The sequence below is a fragment of the Symphalangus syndactylus genome, chromosome 2, assembly GCF_028878055.3.
Source record: "Symphalangus syndactylus isolate Jambi chromosome 2, NHGRI_mSymSyn1-v2.1_pri, whole genome shotgun sequence".
Lineage (NCBI taxonomy): Eukaryota > Metazoa > Chordata > Mammalia > Primates > Hylobatidae > Symphalangus > Symphalangus syndactylus.
This window is the reverse complement of record NC_072424.2, coordinates 145,262,975-145,286,276: the sequence shown is the minus strand read 5'-3', so window position 1 is coordinate 145,286,276 and position 23,302 is coordinate 145,262,975. Positions and strand designations below refer to the sequence as shown.

General features: G+C 41.9%; 1 protein-coding gene across 13 annotated transcripts in view; it reads right to left on the bottom strand.

Annotated features, from left to right (window-relative positions):
• Positions 1-4,496: 4,496 nt before the first annotated feature.
• Positions 4,497-23,302, bottom strand: part of AFDN (afadin, adherens junction formation factor) — a 147,873-nt gene continuing 129,067 nt past the window's right edge. For 5 of the 13 annotated variants that reach the window (XM_063623819.1, XM_055269619.2, XM_055269596.2 and 2 more), the window contains 4 exons: positions 13,872-14,006; positions 10,403-10,694; positions 7,254-7,338; positions 4,497-6,677 (listed from right to left, as the gene is read on the bottom strand). In XM_063623819.1, the coding sequence (XP_063479889.1) occupies positions 6,524-6,677; positions 7,254-7,338; positions 10,403-10,694; positions 13,872-14,006 (666 nt within the window). In that variant the 3' untranslated portion in view covers positions 4,497-6,523. Of the gene's footprint in view, positions 6,678-7,253; positions 7,339-10,177; positions 10,698-13,871; positions 14,007-22,021; positions 22,058-23,302 lie in introns of all 13 variants that reach the window. The other 8 variants (XM_063623828.1, XM_055269606.2, XM_055269614.2 and 5 more) reach the window with 6 other exon arrangements.

Genomic DNA, 23,302 nt, shown 5'->3' with positions numbered 1-23,302 from the left:
GCGTTGGGGAGCGCGAGGGGGTGGCTCGAGGCGGGAGCGAGGGGCAGGAGGAAATAGCAGGAAGACCCAGGGGGAGGGGGCCGGTGTCCAAGCGTTGAGGAACGTTTCATCCCTTCTGAATCCCAGGCCTCGCTGGACCCCGGACCCGCCTGGTTCTCCCGTAACTTGCGGAGCTCCTGGACCGGCCCTTCCCAGAGACACAGCGCTGAGTCCCAGCAGCAGGACCTGAACCTGGAAGAGGAGGGGCGAGCACAGTCCTGCCTCCTCCTCCCCGCACACTGCAGAGGGAATGACCTCCACTCCTTCCTCCTTCCCGCACACTGCAGAGGGAATGACCCTCACTGCCTCCTCCTTCTCCCCACACACTGCAGGGCAATGACCCCCATATTTTAATGCAGTGGCTTCTCTGGTCACTCACAGTCCAGCACTAGCACGCAGCAGTCGGGGATGCTGTGGGTGTGAGATGCCCTGGATTTTGAAGGCTCTACATGAAAAAGAATGTAGAGAATCTGAATGCGTTTTATGTATAGATTGCATGTTGAAATAATGCTGTTGGGATATATTAGGCAAAATAAAATATATCACAATTTATTACACGTCTTTCTACTTTTTTCACGTGACTCCTAGAAAACGGATGGTCTCTGGAGGGGCTGGTGTCAGGTCTCGAGGGGACTGAGCTGCTCTGGGCCCATCCTGTGTCACAGAATGTGGCCAAAGGCTCCAGGAGAGTCGGTGGCAGTGCTGGACGGAGGCCTCATCTCCTGTTGCAGCGTGTTTGTAATACATCAGGTCCGTATCACTGACTTTGTTTCCAAACTTATTTACGTAGCAGCTGTTGGCTAAGCATGCACATAGGCCAGAAGAACAGTGGCGAAAAGGCTTGCACAGCATCCCAGCTCACGGCCTGGCAGAGGTGACAGGACACGGTATGCGATGTGATGGCGGCGACCATGTGGCATTGTTGGTTAGGAACATGGACACCCGCTTCTCCTGGCCTGTGGCAAGGACGCCCTCCCCAACCAGACCCTGGGCTTCTCCACGCCCTTTTTCAACTCAGCCTCAAGTCTGCATTGCCATGAGAATCCCCCACGCCTGCGTCCGACATCTGATCAGTTCTGCGTCCCCCGCCTTCCCCCAGGTGATGCTGGGTTCCCCAGGCCTGACTTTAGGAAGGTTCCCCATGGGTCAGTTTAGCCCGAGTGCCCTCCAGCCTTGCTGTATGCAGAGTTGAGTCCAGCTCTAAACTGCGGTGTCTTCCTCCCCCTATTACAAAGCTCTGGAATACAACCTGCTTTACCACCTTAATGACTGGCTCTGCCCATGTCATTGGAAATCCTGCCAAGAGGTGTGACAAATCTGCTTCCACCTGAGACAGCCAGAGGCCCCGTGTAGGTACACAAGTCAGCCCCGCAAATGGTGTCCTCAGGAGCAAAGAATATTCAGGGTGGCCCATGTCCAGTGCTGCCTGAGAAACGCCTCTTAGAATATGAGGCTGAGCCAAATTCCCTCCGGAGGCGCTTGCGTCTTGCTCCTCTTCTGAATACATGGAACTGGTTGTGGTACCAAGCCTCCCCGCGCAGCACCCCCTCGCAATCCAGTCAGCCTGTGTGGTCCTCACCTTCGCACTCTCCTCTTCCTTCATTTCCTATTTTTGTTTGTATTCCACCAATTCCTTTTCTTGTCTTGCTAGAAGAATTCTTCAGAGAGATCTGACCAAATCGTTTACAGACTGCAGCAGCCGGCTGTCTTTGAGCAATCCGTCTACTGTGCTGAAGATAGCATTCCTCTATGTTTTCTTGCATGGAAAGCTAATTTCAGAAAGTTATATTTAGTAACGCTAAGCAAGATGTAACTGGATGACTTGCAGGAGGGGAAGTATACGCAAAAAGTGAATTTTTAATTCCAAAATTTAATCAAATTTATTCCCAAAAGTCACACAACCCCAAAGATACATACTAGACTTCAGATTGAGAAGAATTTACCCAACAAATATTTATGGGTGCCTAGTCTGCAATGGGTGACATATAATTAAACAACTAGAAAGAGAAATAAACATCTCACATCACAGGAAGGAGAGGCTGCTTCATTAAATAAGTCACTCTTTGTCCACAAAGACAGAGTGCTCTGGATAGTCTCTGCATCGATGTCAGTAATTTTCCAATATTTAGGTAATGGCAGTTATAGAAATCAGACAAACCCAAAGTCCCGAGACTCCCTAGCTATGCTTCGCCTGTTCAGAACATGGTACGTATTTTGCTCAACTGAGCTAGGCTGTTTTTATATTTTGGGATCTATTCTCATACAAAAAAGACTGACGGGAGGAAGGTGGAACGTTTTTAAAGCCATCCAATTGACGCTACAGTTTCCCAGGTCTCTCTTTGGGCTTAGATTACTTAATATCTTATAATCATTTTCAAAAGTTCCAAGGTGAAGTTGGAACTACTGTCTCCAATTTAACATTCATTTAAGCCTGTAGTCTCTATAAAAGAATAAAACGTAAGATTTAGAAGAGCAGAGAAAAATAAGATCTAACCCACTGAAGACATGTGAAAGTAGTTTTCAGTCTGAAAGCCATGGTTAACAATTTGTTTGAAAGCCAAGTTGAGTTTTGTCCTCTTTCCTCATCTGTTCTTTGGCATCTCTGTAACTATGCAAACAACTCTAGAGCTCACCTGTGCCCACCCCAGCCCATGCCTCCACGCTCTCCTATCTGGGTGGCCACACCACCATCCGGTTCCTCAAAGCCTCCAACTCCTGCAGAAGTCTGCTCCGGGCTTCCATTCCTTCCCTTCCCATCCCGGCAACCAGAGCGACAGCCACTGACATCACCTGGGTGACCCCAGCCCCTCCTCAAAACCCTGCAGAGGCTTTGCACTGCGTGAAGACAAGTCACATTTCCTGCCACGGTCTTAGAAAATGCACTCTTTTACCACCGGGTAGCCCCAGGTGGCCCCTGGCTCTCTCCAGCCCCTGCCTGCACCCTCCTGTTCTGGGGGTCTGGGTCCGGGCTCCCCTGATCTTCCTGAGGCTCCAGCTTGCCTGCCTCAGGCTTCTCCTTCCATCTGCAAGGCTTCTCAAGGGCATCATTTTCTCAAAACAGCCTACTATCTCCCAGGAACTTTATTAGACCTCCAGGTGTCCCCTGCACTTCTTTATTGTTAACAGTTACTATATATCTGCACATGTAAAGGGAACATGTGCTTCTGCCTCCTGGAGTGATGCTCCCTGGGGGCAGAGCTGCACTGTTTCAGGACAGCAGGTAAGCGCTGTGAGACCTGTCACCGAGGCAGAGGAGGCACCCGTAGGCTCCCATAAACATCTGCTGAATTAAACAAGAAACTGGCTTCAATTCCCAGTCTCAAGTCTAGTATGTCTCTTTTGAGGTTATGTGATTTTTGGAATAAACTGGATGAAATACTGGAAATAATAAAACTATCACTTTTTGTACATCCTTTCCCTCCTGCAAGCCATTCGAATTAAATTTTGCTTAATGTTTACTAAATATAACTAAATCTTTGAAATCAGTTTTCCACTCAATAAAGGATAGAGGAAATTGTGTCCAACGGCGCACACCAGAAAATGATCAAGTGCTTGCTGGTCCGTATGACAGAAGACCACTGTAGGGGAGTACCATTATTTCCATTGACAGCAACAGAAACACAGGCCTTGAGAAGAAAAAGGAATCTGTATTAATACTCAGACTTCCTAAGTTTTTGTATTCCCAAACATTAAAGTCCCCTTTTAAGCATTAAAATATAGTAAAAGTGAATACTATAGTTCTAATACATAAACATCTCGTTCTATCAAAAAGGCCTCAAGTTTCTACAACTCTAAGACACACTCCTTCCTTCATGAACATCCTTATTTTTACAATACATGGATTACAGTCACCCTGCTGTGCAGCAAATGGATCTGAAAACCTATTCCTTTTGTCTATCTGAAACTTTGCATCCTTCAACCAACAACTTCCCATCCTTTTCTCCCCCCAGGACAGCTCTAAAAATTCTCCATCCCTGCCCTGTCCCGTCCTCCTGCTCACAGGCCATTAAAAGGTACACTGGAAATAGGCAGAGGCAGGAGATGGCGCAGAGGCAGCGCTGAGCCCTTTCCACACAGAAGGTCCCGCCCGCACATGCCCAGGCCTCCCGCAGCTCCCAGGTCCTCATAACGTGACTTGCGTAGTTTTACAATCAAACAATACCCTTTTACACGAGGCTGTCCCGAGTGGGTTCTTGCACTAAGACGCATCTCACCAGGATGCCTTATGTACACCATTTACTTATTACTAGGGATATTTTAGGAATTTCAAAGAGGCCACCAAGAGACAGTGTCACTGAGAAATGGCTCAAATGCCCACCTGAGCTTGCCGGGATCAAGGAAGCATCAGGAAGGCCCAGGCAGCAGAACGGCTTATGAGACTCAGGCACCACCCGTGAGCTGTGTGACGAGGCACACGACACGTCCCCACAAATGAAAAAAACTGCCTGACACAGAAATCATACTCAGTAAGTGTTTAATGAAGAATAGACAGATGGAAAGAGACGGGCGAGGAAGGCTGATGTTACAAATATAAACTTTGTCAGCACTTTCAAAACAGTAGCAAATACACTTAAATACATACAAAGTTTATTAAAAATAGGTTGCAACTGAAATACAGTAGAAATGGAAAACTACAGCAGTTTTGATGTTTTCTCATAGTAATGCACAGTTCTGAAAAGCACTTTTACACATATTCACATTTGACCTCACTGCCCAAAGATGGCCAAATTCACTTGTGTATAGGTTTCACAACCACACATACAAATATCCCTGTATGTAGATATTTACATGTATCTGCATGTTCTACTGTGTATTTTTCTATATATTAACAGAAAAGTAATTCATCTGCATCTCTTTAAAGAAAGTGTGGATTTAGTCACCATAAGGCTGCCAGTGTTCTCAAGATATTTGGGAGGCGCTTGCTCCTCCTAGAACTTCCGCTGCAAGCAAGCAAATCCTTCCTAAACACTCAGAACCATTTCACTCTCTTACTCAAACAAGGAAATGGTAAGAGCACACTTTCAAATAAAAAACCTGATAGACATAAAAAAATATTTACACTCGCATTTTTAATGATTTATCATACAACTCTTATTAAAAGTGATTTTGAAGGCAGTAAAAGCCCCTATACCTCTCTTTATAGGAAAGTATGCCTATTTTCCTAACATATGTATAAGAGAACATTCTCTTTGCAAGTGTGCCTATTTTCCTAACATACGAATGTGTAAGAGAACAATATGGTACAGAAAAATCATTTGGACTCCACCAAGGGCTTTGTCAAATAGAAAACTTGCTTGTAATCGCAAAGTTATTCATCATCTTAACACCAGACAATATAAAACACACTGAGGTCCGTCTCCCCAACATCAGCCACATATCCATAGCTGAAGAAATGACAGTGGTAACTCATAATTCAACAAATTAAAATTAAATATAAAAATAGCTTGAACTTCCATATGAGTTATTCTTACAATATTTAAGTTACAGATGCCCTGTAATTGAATTCCTTCCTTGACGGCATACAGATGAAAATCTATTTCTTTTTCAAATTTAAAATTTCTGAGTGACAGCTGTGCTTGAGGGGGTCCCTACTCATCTCCCATTCTTCTGCCATTCCCAGTCACATGAACATTGCTCCAATAAAGATCTCTTCTTTTACAGATGCCTTGGAACAGCTGAAGTATTAGTTAACTTTCTAATGTAACTGTCATCTTTAAATTTACCAGTGATTTATTAAGTCTAACAATCTGGTATTTATAAAAATAAAATCCCCTAAGCTTAAATCCTCAAAATTTTCTTTCAGAATTAAAATTAATCAAATATTTAGAATTGATCAGAAGAGCTGAAATTTGCGAGGAATGAGATGGAACAGTCTCAGACGTGCGTCATCGCCCAGGAAGCTTTGGCCTAAGCCGTTTCACGATGCAGACTAGAAGGATGTTGTGGGAACAGACACCATCAGGGGACACGGGAGGAGCATGTCGCCATATGTTCCTTCCCGGGTAGAAGAGTGTGTGGTCACTACTAAACAGTGCCCACAATAGTCTGAATAGTTCAAGCTATTCTCTGCTTGACAGCTAAAATAAAGTTTCTGAAAAAAACAGAAACAGAACTTCTTTGTGCTCCTCGGTTGATGATGAGGGGAAGATGGGAGAGAAGACACATCCATTCTCTCCTCCTGCCCTCAGTTCTGTCCCCTTTGAACTCAGGACTCCAAAAAAGAAACCAACAAAAAACTTACCCTCATGTGAGTTAGATAATTAAGAAACTAGACAGTGTTTAAATCACATAAATGGCAATCTCATGGTAAAGTAAAATAAAATTTCTTGGAATTCAAACATTTCTAAATCCCAACAATTTTAGAAACAGAAATTGTAAATCACTTGGAAATAAAACCCCCTTCCTCTTTCCTCTTCAAACTCGCACCTACAAACCCAAACTGAAAAGATTTTGGGGTAAATACAAAGTGTTCCCCTATTTTCTTTCACTTTGTGTTCAGTTCATTCTCCAGTTCTGTTAATTTACGAGAAGCTTTCACTTTATTGGATACATCTTGACCTTGTGAAAAAAGACGCTGGCGTTCCTTGAATGTCAAGTTTTCAGGGGCCCCAGAACTTCCAGGTGAATCTGCATCTTGGCTGCAGAAGAGGGCAATATCAAAGATTACTGGACAAACTAGAAACAACCTGTCAACAATTACACACGTTTGCATAATGGGCGATTAAAATTTTCACTCATTCTTTGTTAAATTGTGCTATAACCTTTCCTATAATTGAAATCACAGGGGCTGTATTTAAACCCATCTAGAAAAAAAGGGCAACATGTTCTCTTGGCTAAAACGTTAACTTTCCCCAGTCATAGCCAACTCTCAAAAAACTGGTAAGTGAGATTTTACCAAGCAGGCAATTCTTACCAGTTAAACAAGTGTAACCAGTTTTAAAATACAGCATGTTAAGGAATCTTACATGTACCTGAGAGGCATCTATAAATACGCCAAATTTAATAATAAGTTATAGAATGGTACTGATGATTTTTCTGGTTAGTTCAAATTCAATGTTTTAAGAACACCTGGGGCAATAGCATTTCTAACCAAAATCCAAGTGAGGTCACAGAGAGAAGCCATGAAGTCTGTTTATATAATTTAAAGTGCCGTGAAGAGTGAAAGGGCTCATCAGGTGCAGATCAAGTTCCTCGTCCAGTGCAACCGTCCATACCTTTTAGAGCGCTTCTCTTTTGCATCCCGATAGGCGTCATGGGCTCCAACAGCTGCTCCAGTAGATCCTGGGTAAGAGTTTGGTCCTTTTCCATGAAAGAAACAGTACAAGTTAAAGTACTTGATTATTTCTAAACTTTACTCATGATAAAGATGCAGTGCTCAGAGAATAAAAAAATACCTTTACTGAATAAGTAGGAAGGTAAAAGACCCTTCATATTGTATCAAAGTTTCATCAATTTGAAATTCATCCCTGTTGGTGGCCTGAGTAATCCAATTACTACTCTCAAAAGGTGCTAAAAAATTGACCTGACGCCCTTCATTATTAGAGAGGAATACTGCCCATGGCCCAGCTCTGCCTCTGACTGGCAGAGCAACTCTGGGTGAGTGTAACATCAACCCATCGGCAACATTTGCCCTGTTCCTACTGGCTTCAGTGGATTGTTGAGGATCAAAAGATGTGATGCAGACACAAAGTTTTAAATGTATCCAAGTAATAATGTCACTAAGTGTATCCAAGTAACAATCAATGTCATATTGTTAAAATCATAATGCAGTAAATCAGTGTTAATGTATTTCTATTAATTGTAGCATTAGAAAAATTCACACTGGAAAAATCTGACAGTGTAATACAGGCTGGAGTAATAAATGCTCAAACTATTTAGCAAACACTGACAGCAATGAATATTGGATTAGACAGGCCACAAAAGTAGTACAATATTTTCACATTAAAATTCTTTTTCAAACAACCTGCACAAAAATAAATTTTTGTTTCTCCTCTTCTACAAAAGGACCTGCTGTGCAGAACTCATCTGATGTGCTGCAGACGGGACACAGCTGCCTTTCGAAGGCGCCTCTCTGCACTGCACCTTCACTCAGGTTTCCCACCACCCTGCAGAGGGCGCCATCCTCAGCAAAGACTCAAAAGATTCAACAGAAACACATCTCTACCTTATGACAATCTATAGCGGGACTTTAGATAAATTACCTCATGGAGACATTTTTTTCAATTTTAGTTCCAAATATTTTATCTTGCTTAGTTTTAAAAACATTGTGTTATATCTTTTGAGCTTTGTTTTAAGAATGATACTGGCTTTTTCCACTGGTAAAATTAATTCTTCAAAATTTTCAGAACTTTTAGACTTAGAGTATCAAATACCTTCAGCTGACTCTCTATGAATACTCCAAATCACAGATCATTTTCAAAAAGCTTTAGTGATGAATCTTTCACATAGTGCTATGTTCAAATCTGGTATTACTCATTCACATCCTAATGCTGCTCCTCTCACTGGCCAGTGGAAGAAGCCCAGTCCATCTGCAGAAGCTTTACCAGAGCACTCGCGACAGCAACAGAGCTGAGCAAGGAATGAGACCACGCTGGTGAAATGAGGAAGACATGAGGTCAGAATGCCCTGCACACGGTGCAGATGGCTCTGTACATTACGAAGAAGTCTTCAAAGAAGTGGAGCAATCAGATGTCGGCTATGACCTGGTCCTGTGAGGTACTTCACGTGTGCAGTAAAATAAGGGTTAGTGGTAGGACTGAGAGCCAAGATGGTGGGCAGTGACACCTCACTATAATACTTGGCTAGCAAACCTCACATTTCTGTCATGACACATAAAATATCTTAAGTTCAGCTTATAAAATTCAATACAAGGAGACTGATGGCATCCTGCTTCAAAATTTACTATTATTCCGTAAATTTCTCTAAAAGGTACCAAATTATAGATATTTACAACAGATATTTCATAAAATGATTTAATCCTGGCTTCCAAAGTGACTCAACCTAAATATTATTATATATTAAACTTTCAAAGTAGATCAAAGCTCTGATCCGGGGGGCAGGGAAAGACAGAATTCTGGCAAAATTAATCTGTTATTTGAGTAAGAGTGACAGTTACACTGAGTCAGACTATTCGACAATTTCAGAATTGTCGAGTCCCATGCCTTGCTTATGGAGAATGATGCAGGATTTAGAAGACTCTCATACACTCATTAAAAGTAATCCTCCTGTATCTGAAGATATTTAGTACCAGAATTCCAGTTTCATTTAAGGTAAGATTAGTGTGAAATCTGAATCCTTATGAATTCAGCTATATTGTAAACATGCTGTCTTGAAAACACTGACTACTGAACCCACGCCTGTGACAGCCTCTAGGCCCTGTCCCCTGCAGAACGGTCCTGCTCTACAGTCAGCGCAGGGGGTTTCCCTAACAGCAGCTGCACGCCTGCTAAGGTCTGGCTGCTGGTGTTACTAGGTGCTAAGAGTGCAAGTAACAGGTAGGAGTGAAGCCAGTTAGAGGAAAAGGGGATGAGAGGAATTTCACTGTAACTGGGGTCTCTGGACCCTGGCGTGAGGCAGCCTGCACGGAGGTCATGAAGCCAACAGTTAACCAGCTTAGCAGATGCTCCGGCCACACCAACCAAACCACCACGAGACCGCATGATTTATTCCACAGGCTACTTAATCCAGAACAGAAAGTTCTACCAACATTAAATAATGGAAACTTATAATGTAATTATAACACTCTGTCTTTAGAGACACTACAATGTGTGAAAAGGCACTTATTCAAACAAATATAAGATCATTTGTAGAGATAGAAAACGAAAGCCAAGACCAACAGTACTTCAAGTGATTTGGGAACAACAGAGAAGGACTGATTGTCAGCTGATCAAAGAAATGGAACTTTTTAAAGTGTAAAAGAAATCGGAGTACTAAGATATCTACCAAAGAGTATTAGCACAGAACATCACAATCAGAGGCAGAGGAGGATCACCATGCTGAGACCAGTGATCACATGACATCCAAATTCCAAGGCAAGTACGATCGCCATGGACCATACTACAGGGCAAGTGTGCAGAGAGATGCTGAGGTTCCAATCATTAAGACAAAGACAGCTGATTTGTCACTCTTTTACCTCTACCTTTGCAGTGGCTGGGATGGTAGGAGCTGGATTTTTTTGGAGGGGGCGGGGGCTGGCCTTTTTTGTGAGCAGTACTGTTGGCTTTGGCTGAGGGTGGCTGGAATGAGTTGGAGAGAAAGATGCCATCGGAGGCCGGGCGTGGCTGGCAGGGGGGTGGCCGTGGTTTAAGAGGGGCAGGAAGGAGGTCCCCATGAGACTTTCTTGTGCTGGAGTACTTATCCTGACCTGCTAGGCTGCAGTCCTCCTCCTCCTCCTCCTCCTCATTGTATGCAACAAACTTGGCAGTGAACAGCGAGTCGGGGGAGAGGACCTGTGTTTTGAGGTAGGAGGCGTTTCGCTGAGGCGGGGGAGGAGGGGCGCCGGGCGCGAGAGACGGGGACGGGGGCTCGTAGTCCCGGGGAAGCGGAGGGCGGCACAGACCGGGCGCCTCGGGCTCCAGCAACCTGCGCGCCGCCTCGTCGTGCTGTCTGCGCCTCTCAGCTTCCAGGCGGCTGTAATACCCTTCTTCCTGTCGCCTCTGCTGGCGGGAATAGACAAGAGTGCAAAGGTCAGAAGTCAGAAGGGAACAGCCGACCCACTGGGCCTTCAAAGGGAACAATCCTCATCATCACACTGATGTCAAAGTTTAATAAAGTTTAATAGTTACAATTACTATATAACAGAAGCAGCAGGTCAATCCAGAGTCTTCTTCCTAGATTTACAAGTACATTAATACTATTCTGGATTATCTGACAGAAACTGCTCAAAAGCACGGAACGGATTCTCAGCCTCCTGCTTCCCAGTCACTTATGCCTTTCCATTATCCCAGTGGACTGAATTCTCCTCTGCTTTCCTTCTTTCCTTCCTCCACGCTCCTGTTACTTCCTTCTCTCTCTCCTCTTCTGATTTTGGCAGGATATTAACTTACCTGTTACTGCTGTGTTTAAAGATAATGCAAAACTAAAAACAGGCTGTCACTGGCTTTCTATGGCCAGCACTTTCCAAAAGGCAAACTTGCACTCTTTTTCACTGAGCCCCCATGAATGCAGAAGAGCAGTCCTTCCTGGACAAGGAGGGCGTGAGTGAACCACCCTGTTTACTTCCGGTTATTAGGAAGGAGATTAACAGGAAACCAGAAATGAAAAAAAAAATACTCATTCCCCCAAAGTAACAATCTAACAAATATGCTTTCCACAGTTCTTAACTTATATTTCAAATCTTAATAAACTCCCTAACAGACAGAAAATTAGAGAGCCAGGAATTAACAGCAACAGCAACAAGATATTCAAATATATTTTGACACATACTGTACATTTTTTTCTGACATACATCTGCACAAACTACAGTTGACAGTGTTAAAAATTCTTTTAACATTAAAAAAGGTAACAGCACAGTTTTGTTAAAGATTGACAAAAGTTTTAGAGCACAAGAAAAAAGTAAATAAGGGAGATGAAAGAGCAAACAGAATAAACTGCCTTGAGTAAATGTTTAATGCTGTGAAATAAAGTACAATGAATTGTAAATTCGTTCAACCAAAGAAAACTAATTTTAGAGACCTTGCTGGCATTCAGTGAAAACCTGTTAGTCCCTATTTTCAATTTCATCCTGTATTTTCTCCCTACTCCCTCTAGAGCTACACACACACACACACACACACACACACACACACACACAGAGTGAATACGCAATGTCACTCCTTCACCTTTTGAGGGAGAAAACTCTTAAGAATAAATGCCACCCCCATTACTGCCCTGAGCCCAATTTGTCATTGAATCTTCTTGCTCTATGATTAGAAATCCTGAAGGAAAGACTCTCATCTTCTTGTCTACACAAAGTAAGTGTTCCCTTGGAGTGAGGAATAAACCAGAATGACTTCTTGTGGCTTTTAAATAGAACTATCAGGAATCTTAGTATTAACATGAAGAACAGTTGCTTGGTAACATTTTAGGGAGAAATCAAAACATCCTCTTTTAGTTATACCAAGAGCAGATACAATTACAAGACGACTTTATTCTACCCAACAAATGAATGGCACATTTTTCTATAACAAAGCAAACCCATGAGTTTTGGACATTCTGATATAAAAATAGGTTATTCGCTTTTTTACAGTGACCACTTAATTATAGGAGCAGTTACTAACACAAGTGTATTTGATATAATCGTGAGTTATGAAAACACATTGGAAAAATTAAATAACCCAAGAGTTTCTCAGCATAGGAAAAACACGGCCTGGTCCTCTCTGCATGTGCACTGTGCTGCCATGACAACCCAGCTGCCCCCGCCAAGGCTCCGGCGTGGCCAGGACTGGGCCCAGCTATAGCAATGGGCACTGTGCAGGGCCTGGGACAGCCAAGCTGGCATTGACCTGGAAAAGCACAGCCCTCCAAGCAGCCAGGGAGCGCTTTCATGGAACAGCAAAGCAACAGCAAACACCATCAACACTTAGACATCAAGCGGCTCAGCATTTTGGAAATCTGATTTCCTTAGAAAGATCATCAATGTTGACTTACCATTACACAAGTGAAAGACTCACAGGGTAACCTAATCCTGAAAGCTCAAACTCTTTGAGAGGACTTCAAAGGCTGTTCAGATTCAACAGATAATACGATGATAAACTTAGAGGGCAAAGGTCTACAAAATGCAGAAATCACCAATTTCAACAGAGGTGAGTGTCCTTACGTTATTCATTCTACTCCATTTAAGTGAAGTCACATCATGTCTATCAAGCTTACTCTTAGATTGTTCTGTATCCTAATAGATCATATCACTACAAAAAACTCTCTACAAGTTCTTTTCTGTGAACAGTACACTGTTCTATTAATATAGTTCACTAGACTATCAAAGAAGGAATTATTAATAGAAACTAAATTTTCCACCATCAGAAGTTGTAACACTGAAAGCTTCTACCTTCATAGAAGGGAAGTAACAGAGAAGAGCAGCTTCTCTCAAACCACACAGAGCAACACGCAGTCCCCTCAGGATGAAACAGGCCCCCACAGGGAGCTCAATGGCTACAGCCTCTTCATCCAGAGGGCACTGGCCACACACACAGGACAAAGGGAGATATGGAGAGAAACATCTCAAAATCCCCATTCTCAGAATGTCAAAATTCGCTGTCATTTAAAAATTCAATTAAAAGGGTTACTTGACTTAAAAACACACACAAACGAAAATAAATAACTTAGGATATTTACTGGATTACATACTAAATTTTCCTGTATCATGTTTTCTAAGCCATCTGCTCTTTACCATCAACCAGAAGTGAGTGATTTGAGTAAACCATCTATTTGAAATGTTGAATGGCAGCCAACTGTCTTACTACGCTCCTACTGCTTCCCACGGTCCACATGCCATTTAAGCAATCACTGAACAAATGTCACCTTCACAATGACAAGCTGGGCCATGTCCAGTAAAGATGAGTGCCCGAGGAAACGAACCCTTTGCAAAGAGGCTCACTGCTACACACACCCAAGAGTTCAGAAGTTTGAGGGAGACAAAACTTGGCAGATAAGGGGATCTGGAGACAGTCCAGAAGAGAGGTAGGTGGGCCAGATGGGGTAAAGTTGCTGGTCCAATCACAAAGCTGGGGGAGCCAGGCCCTGCTCTGCCTTGTGCTTCTTAAGACACACAGAACTTCCAGCCCGCTCTGCCCCAGCCAATCGATTACGTTCAGGCTAACTTGGTAAAATTTTAGCTGCCCTTAGAGGACCATAACCTTTTCTTCAGCGTCTCGTTTTGTTCGCTCCTCCTCCTGCCGCCGGCGCTCTTCCTCTTGCCTCGCTCGGTCTTCCGCTTCCCGCTTGCGCATCTCTTCTAACTGCTGCTGCCGCCTCCGCTCCTCGTCCTGCAACTAACAACAGGCTGACATTAATCTCCCTCCACAAACTCCACCAGCACAAGACATAAAATGCACACATGAAGACAAGTAGACACACATATACACATACACACACACAGAAAGTTAAATACAAAATACCAGGTTAAACTCACTGTTGCAAGATAAAACTTTTCACATTTTTTTAGCTCTACAATTTTAAAATAAATTACCTAAAAACGGTTGCCACAAATCCCAGAGTTATTCCTCCATTAATCACGGCTATAAGATGGAATTTATCGTCTACATTCACAATTCAACAAGCACAATTCTTTTACTGGAACAAATTTAGTTAACCCGTTCATGTAAATTAACAGGCTCAAACAGGCCCCACTTGATGGACCTGCAGAACACACTTAAAACACCTCCTTCCCTCTCCCTTTTTAATTTCCACTATGAATGTCTTGTAGAAGAGGGAGGCCCCCACTTGCCTCTGCATAGGTGGGACAGAAGCAGCATATGTGACTCCAGTGGGCCGGGCAGTCGTCCATCTTTCCCGGGGACCAAGGCCTGCCACTCTCTCTCCTCTGCCCTTTACCATCAGCTCCCACCAGATCCCACCCTGGACTTCAAGAATTCCCTCCTGACTCAGGAGTATCCTACACTCTGCACCATGGACTCTGAACCTGAGACGGGAAGGAGCCCTATCTCACCTCTCTTCTGTCTGGACCTAATGTTGACCTCTCAGTCAATACAATCCATTCTGTTTTCAGGTAACACTAGTCAAGAAGTTCTTATGTTAACAATTCATTACCTGTTTTTCTCTTTTTGGTCATTCTAGTTCTGCCTTTTTGAAACAACACAAAAAGATACCTTTCCTTCATACCATTCAAATACTTAAGGATGTCCTTCAAATACCTAAGTCTCTTCTTTTCAATTTTTAGCTCCTTTATCCTTCTGCTCACATCTCTATGCACTATAGGTTGAAAATACCTTTTCTAAAGAGGAACCGTGGATTAGCAACCAGTGCAGAACAGAAAGACTCTCCCTTTTGGTCTTGGATACACACAGCTTTTCTGTTATTCTAGTCTAAGATAATGGTAACTTTGAAAACTGTGTTCTCCATTTACTTCTTATCTGGTATAGACCTATGCTACAGGAACACCCACAGCTGTATTATCATACATCATGAAGAAGTAATCAATATTTATAGGATTAAAATGAAACTTAAAGCCATCTAGTTCAATCTCTAACCACTGCAGGAATCCCTTACATAAAATTCCTATGTGTTTCAATTTCTACAGAATTACCAGTTTGTCTATAAATTGTTTGTAGCAGAAATATAACAATGTTAACTGCTGGGATTTGAATTGATTTGGTATGTATTTTTTTTTTTTAATAAAAATCTAACAACTTCACTCTCCCTTGACTTCTGTGAAGAAAACACTGTATCTGGTGAGAAAGAATAAATTAACCTGTGTTATTAGGCTTTTTCATGTCAATAAACAATAATAAAACACCTTAGAAAAATATTAAAATTGTCTTCTCAAAGAGACAAATAATTGAACTGTGTCTTTAGGACAACCTATCCATACCCCAGAGGGATGTTAGGATGACTGGCTTTTAGGGGGCTTATCGCAGGAGTAGATGCCACTGAGAACCCACAAGGAAGCCGTCGGTGATGCCTTGCCCTTGAGTTGACAGAACCAGCCACGGCTCCCCGCAGGCTTCCTGCACCAGGGCCAGAGCAAAGGATGGAAATGTTCAGTAAGGATTTCAGGGGGCAGGAAAAACTAGGAGAACTAGGAGAAACAGCGCCAAACAAAAACAGCAAAATAAAGCAAGGGAGAATATTAAACATTCTACAGAAAAGTAATCTAGGGTAGAATGTAAAATTGCATTAATGCAACATGAGTCTTTTCCTTATCCCACAAAGCACTAACTAATTTATGTTAATATTTTCTAGCCCCAATTAAAAATAAGTGCTGAGCAAGAAAGTGTTACACAATGATAGAGCCAATTAGTTCTTTTAAACAGAAGTATATTTTAAGAAATCAGAACAATTATCATTTTCATAATTTTTTATAAATCTATAAACAGGCATTTTCTTCTTAAAAACCTCTATTCTTCTAAATCTGGAACGCAGTAAGCAAGGAGCCTCTCCTTGTGTTCAGCTCATTAGTTACTATTCGTAAAGGAAGGCATATTAACCAGCACCAGTGTAATCAAGGCAGTTTCTTTCCACTCTTTGGCTAACTCATGTATTTCCATCTCCAAAACATAAATTGTTTTGTTCTTCAAAGCTATGTTGCTTTACTCCCACCATTCACAAAGTATTGAGAAAAATGAGAATCTCTTAATTTACTCAAAATAATAGCTTAAAACAGTACATTGAATTGTATGGGTTACTTACATTCAGTAACAGTTAAAGGATATTTTAACTTAAATTACAAATTTAATCACCCGGCAATCCAGTGGCAAACTGCCTATTAGATGAGCACTTTGATTAAAAGAGTGAAAAGTTACACGCTACCAAAATAGCCTTGCAGGAAGTGATCTTTGAGGAGAGAGCAGAATAGACTAAAAAATAACTATTCCCCGATGAATCAAGACCATGCAGACTGAAAGTTATTCTACATCGAGAACTACGCTGGGATTTGAAAGCCAGTATGGAGCAAGCTTGAACCAAGGTTCTGCTACATGGGTAGTCCACATTCCCCAAAACAGGTACTTTCAGGTTTTATATACATATATATATATGTGTATATGTTGAGATCTGTGTGTTTATAATTTTGTATCATGAAAATGAAACTGGTATCTGAACATAAAATGGGATCATAATACTCTTTACTTTTTGACAAATTACTGAAAACACGACTCTGTTAATGCACTTAAAAAGCCTTTTTCTCTACAGACTTTTTCTGCGTATGCTCCCTCCCTTTAAAAATGTCCACCCTAAAAAAATTTTAAGGACAAAAACATGAAAACTCCTGATTAGATCATTTATTACAAATTAATGATTGAATTGGAATGCCTTTGATAAGTGACATAACACCTGGTTTTTAGACCAAGCAAAAGTCTACTCTATGTCTTAGGGACCGATTTCCTCATTAGGAAAATGAAGTCCTCTCTCATAGTTGTAGAATGTATTCAATGACCCAGGAAAAACCATCCACTGTAGCACCTGGTACTCAGTAAGTGCTAGCTCCCTTCCTGTAGCACAGCCCACACGCTTTTTTCAGATTTAAGTAAAATGACCATTTTATTAGAAATTGTAAGATCTAGAGCTTAGCTGGTGAAACGCCCTTGTGGCAGAGACTTAACAGCGTAATCCCCAAGTAAGACAGTGTGGCTCAAAGTGGCCTACAACAGATACTTGAAGTTCTTTTAGGGCAACCGTTTTACGCAATCATACAAACTTTGTATTCCATTCTGTAATACATATGTGTTGGTTTTAATACGAACATATTTCTTCTCCTAATTCCTTGAGTAAAACTGGCCTTCCTGAAGATGCACTGCGACTACACTATGGCTTTGATATTCTGGGCAGGGCCCATTTTCATTCTAGAGGCACTCCAATTTGAATAGACAAAATACAGTCTGACTTCCCACAGACAGATTTCTCTGAAGAAACAATTCTGAAATTAGGCTTCCTACTAATTCCTGCTTGAAATTTTTATAAGGCTTTTAATTCAACCCCTTCTATGCCTGGGATGCTCAAGAGAGGTATACCCAATTTCTACCGTTCCACGCAAAAACAAACAACAAACAAAAACAAGAAAGCGGAATAGGAGGGAAGACCTAGCTTGGGTTTTCATGTAAGGAAAGCAGCAGAACCACTGAACTCTTTGAAAACATCTTTTCACTGGTATTACCTCAAGGGGGAGGAATTTCTCCTGTGAATTCTCATGTTTTCTGAGTCAGCAGATGACCCATTAAAACATGTTAAACAAGACAAACCTGAGCTTAGCCACGGAGAGATTTGTCAAACCAAGTAAATTTCGAGAAAATGGTTCCTGCCACTACAGTGTTACGAAAAGAGGCATTTTTGTGTCCTAGAAAGAGCATTTAATATGAATTCAGAAAATTCTTGTTAAAACCTTCACTCTCACTTGATCCACGTGATACAAAGCAGAGTATCCCTTATTCAAAATGCTTGGAACCAGAAGTGTTTCAAATTTTGGATTGTTTATTTTTGGACTAATTGCATATACATAATGAGATATCCTGGGAACAAGACCCAAGTCTAAATATGAATTGATTTCTGTTTGATATACACTTTATATATACATATATATAGCCTAAAGGTAATTTTATACAATATTTGAAATAATTTTGGACATAAAACGAAGCTTTGACTACAACCTGTCACTGAGGTCAGGTGTGGAATTTTCTACTTGTGGCATAATGTCGGTGCTCAAAGAGCTTTGAATTTTGGATTCTGGATTTTCAGATTAGGAATGTTCAACATGTACTGGCCAAGTCTCTCCCCCGGTGGGTTTGGAGACCCTGGCTCTCACCTGCTCTGTATGATACTGGGTCAATCTCTTCCATGCTGGCTTAGGCCCTTGTGCTCTGCCACAGAATTGGTTTGTCATGAGGAAATGAGAGGAATATATGCAGTTATGTGGCAACCTGGAGCAATGAAGGCATGAGTCACACACCTTGTCATCAGGTGGAAGGACTAGCTACTTCTCGAGGCTGTAGCCAGGCAAAGCTGTAGCCACAGTCATGGCCACCTCCATGGTCCTAACTGACCGGCTATTCAAGTTACAGACAGGTTCCAAGGCTAGGACAGAGTGCTCTGCCGGGAGAAAGCAGACTTCCTGACGAATTCCAGGTGTCCTGGATTTGCCCATGGGATATAAAGGAAAAGCCCTAAAGACACAATGGGCTTCATCATAATCTAGTGCTGAAGGAGATCCCTCCAGCAAGTCAGACTTTGGTTTGAACATGACTTACACACCATCTCAGTCATTAAAATAGGAGACAACCTAGTAACAGCTTTACTCTTGAGATGCTAACAGTCAGGAAGGTCACACACCTTCGAGAGCCTGGGACCTTGGCCTGGAATCCGATCCCACTCACTCGACTGCCTACCACACTCCAGAACTCTTCTAGAAACTTGGACAAAGGTCACTGTTCCCATGGAGGTGGCGCTACCCAGAAGAGACAAACATGCCTAATGATGAGTGATGTGTATAGCATGTCCACAGAGAAACACGCAGGACACAGTGAGGCCAGTGGGCCCCTGATACAAAGCAGCATGGGCAGGTGGGCCCCCCTAATATGAAGCAGTGGGGGCAGGTGGGCCCCCCGGAAAGGTGGCATCTGAGAGACACCTGCATGTGCCAAGAGGGTCAGCCATGGAGACGGGCAGGGACCCTCCCGACGGCCCAGCATGTGGAGGGTCACTAGAAGGAAGGCAGGCAGGCAGGTAGGCTGGAGGGCCAGTGGGCAAGAGTGTGAAGAGGAGATGAGACCCGAGCAAACTTGGACTACCTGTCTAAGTGAAGGGAGAGACTTAGGAGGGCTGTGAGGACGTTCTCATGGGACTGCTGTATGCTATGCCAAGGCTGTCCTGTGAAGGGACTGGGGGGCAGTACCAAGGGGTCCTGCCAGTCTCTCGCAGTGACCCAGGCAGGAAAGGAGAGAGGCTCTGGTCACGGGGGCACAGAGGCTGGTCAGGTTGTGAGGAGGTCAAGCCAGTAGAGTTTCTGAACAGAGAAAAAAGGGGGTCATGCATGACTGTGAGGTTTCTTGCCTGAGCAACTCGAAGCATCAGCTGAAATGGGGAAGGCTGAAGGCAGAATGATGAGCAGTGCAAGGTGAGTGAAGGAGACAAAGATTTCACTTTGAGCATGCTGCATTCCAAAAGTCTTCCTTGACTCCATGTGGAGATGTTACATGGGCAGGTGGATATCTGAGTCTTTAGTGTGCGAGAAGCTTGGACTAGAAATCAAATGAGGACATTGCTGGCATCAAAGTGGTGCTACTGTCTCAGGTCGGAAGTGAGCACAGAGGATGGAGAAGGTAGGCCCTGGACTGACAGGGGTGATGGGTCACAAAGAGACCAGAGGGAAGAGCAGAAACCAGTGCAGGCAGCCTCCCAACTTTATGAAACTCAGCTGTTCCCAAACAGGAAAAGAACTGCCTCATTTACCTAATTATCTGCCTGAAAATCCTGTGATGTGTCTAAGAAAATATCTTAAGAACCCTACTGGATAGTGTTGCTCCCTATATAGTCACATATTTGCCCTTATCCTTATTAAGGAGAGGGCTAATATCTTCACAGATGAGGGTCTCCTAGGGTAACCTGCCAATTCTTACATAAAAAGAATTCTATAGTTTTTTGTTTTTTTTTTTTGAGCCAAAGTCTTGCTCTGTCCCCCAGGCTGGAGAGCAGTGGTGCAATCTCTGGTCACTGCAACCTCCACCTCCTCGGTTCAAGCAAGTCTCATGCCTCAGCCTCCTGAGTAGCTGGGATTACAGGTGCCCGCCACTGTGCCCAGCTAATTTTTGTATTTTTAGTAGAGATGAGGTTTTGCCATGTTGGTCAGGCTGGTCTTGAACTCCTGGCCTCAGGTGATTTGCCTGCCTTGGCCTCCCAAAGTGCTGGGATTACAGGCATGAACCACTGTGCCCACCCAATAATTTTATAAATAATGAGGTGCTGTTAATAATATGTACTGGGGAACTGGGCTAAGAAATGCTCAGAAACATGGTTAGGATCAGTATTAATACTCAAAATAATTATCTTTTAAAGAAAGAAACTCTCTGAATTATTTCTATGGAACAAAAACCTTATTGCAAGCATTATTTTACTGTTCATGTGTCACAGAATTCTTCATAGTATAAGAAACTCTCTTTGGGCCTGAGAGCTGGCTGGTATCTTCAATGCCTCAGGTCAGTGTCCACCCGTGTCATGGATGCTGAGCAAGTATTTGCTGAATGAATATCTCACACTAAGGTGACTCTGATCAATATCTTCCAGCTACACTTATGTACACCAAAACACACAGAGAAGTAGGGAGAAAAATGTATACTTTTAAATCTTTGTTTCATGTAAAAAAAAAAAAAAATGCAGAGCTCAGAAAATATGCCTTCCAATCACCAAGGAGGGGAGGTGTTTGTAAGAAAGGTTCCCCTCTAAGGTGTTATTGCCACTGTGCTAAACTGAGGGGGGAAAAGGAAAAGGGGACTATTATTTGGTGAAAAGGCCATTAAAGTCAAACCTTGATTCACAGATTTTAAATGTAATGTCTGATATTGGCTTTTGTCTTTGTAAGTTGACTAGAATTTGTCTTCAAGTTCATATAAATGTATCAGAGTATAATTGTACAGCAGGTGATAAAGATACCATACGCAAGCATAATGGGCCCTAAACGATAAGCCAAACTTCCCCAATATGACAATGAACACTTTGAATTTACAACAGACCATGAACCTCAAGTATTTTTCAGCAGACTGATAAATTGGCATGGCTGATAAACTGAATTAAAATCCATGTTATATTATTAAAGAAAACATAGAATACATGTTCACTGGAAATCTCTTACTCTACCAATAAGACAGTTATATCTTAACTGGCAAATAATGTCAATACTCTTTCAGCTGAGTTTATAACAACTGAATATATCTTAACTGGCAAATAATGTCAATACTCTTTCAGCTGAGTTTATAACAACTGAATATTTAAAATCTACGTCTAATGTGAAAAAAAGAAATAGATTACTCATTACAAAATTTATTTCATTTGCTCATGTATTTATGACTACGTAAGAATACACAGAATCAATTTATGACTGAAACTGAGAAAAGGTCGAAACCATAAACAAACAGTAACACTTAAAATTAACAGAGAAAAGCAAAGAGTAACTAAATCTAGGAACATTCAAAGGCATGCTTCTAAAGTGTCAGGGACTCCATCTCCTTATGGAGGACACCCCTAAGGAGAACTGGATCTACTGAAAACATAAAACAGCCACCACTGAAAGAAAAGAAAATCAAGACAGGAAAAAAGTACCAAAGGGAAAGAAACAAGAACATACCAAATCTAGAACAGAGATTGCTGGCATAGCAGTCTGCTGCAGGTAACAGAGAAAGAAAAAAAAAAAAGAAAGATGAAGTGTGGAAAAAAAAGTTAGGTTTAGACCTGTAATCTGCCATCGGCATATTTTCTCACTATCACGAGTCATCTGTGTTTCGACAACTTGATGAGAAAGGTAAAGAACTACAGACTAACTTCTAGTATTCAGAAACAGAAAAATGCCCACATGGTATTAAATGAGTTTCATCATTAGGATACATAGAAAATAAAAAACAGCAAAATTTCCCTTAGCTTTCTTATTTGGAGACTAAGATACTAATTGTAACATAACTACTAAGCAAAAAGCAAATATTTTTTACTAAATTTTCATAAGAAACTTTCCAAATATCACAATTCATACTAAAAGGCTTTGAAATATTCAGTGTTTTAATCCATTTGGAAAAACTCTGAGACCTTTAAATAAAAGTTTAGTCCTCAAAGAAAAAGATACTTACAGAAATACTACAAGGCTAATGTTTCATTATTGTCAGGATACAGTTACAACAATAAGAAATGCTGATACTGTTGACTCATTTGCCATAGGCAACAGTTGTATATTCAGAGTTGAAAATGCAGTGAAGGAAAAGACATCCTTCCGTCTTTTGGGGTGTGGGCGACACAAGGCCGTGCACGTCCTTATGTTCCTAACGAATCCATCTTAGTGCACCCAGGAGCCACACTGGCCAGAGCAGAGGAGCATGCACCTGGTGCCAGCAGGCCCAGCACCTTTCAGAGGGCTCTGATGGAGAGGGGAATGCATAGTACTTTTAAAGTACTGTATTTTTTAAGCTACTTTTAAAGTAAAATAGCTATTAATGTAGTGGTTGGTTTTTCAAATAAAACAGTGCTTACAGTAAACACAGCTATTCATCAGGAAGTTTACTACTGATGACTTGAGGAATACTAATAAAAATAGTAGTAAAACAATGTAATAATTCACACTTTGGCCTCATTAAGAAACTTAAGTGTCTAAGGGGATTCAAGCTGAATTCTGGGCAAAGTTTTATATATACACACATTTTGGCTGAGATATGTATATATTAAGAAGTATGTGTTGAGAGAGACTTTCCAGGAAAAATTCACAGAGCAAATCGAAAAAGAATCACACTACTGGGCTCCAAGGATCTAAGGACTCACAAATTATTATCTAAGGTTAAATTTCATCGTGAGGTAGAAAGATTAAAATGTCTGACCTAATAGCTCCTGGTAGAGCTTTACCATTAACAGCATAAAAAAAGTCAAA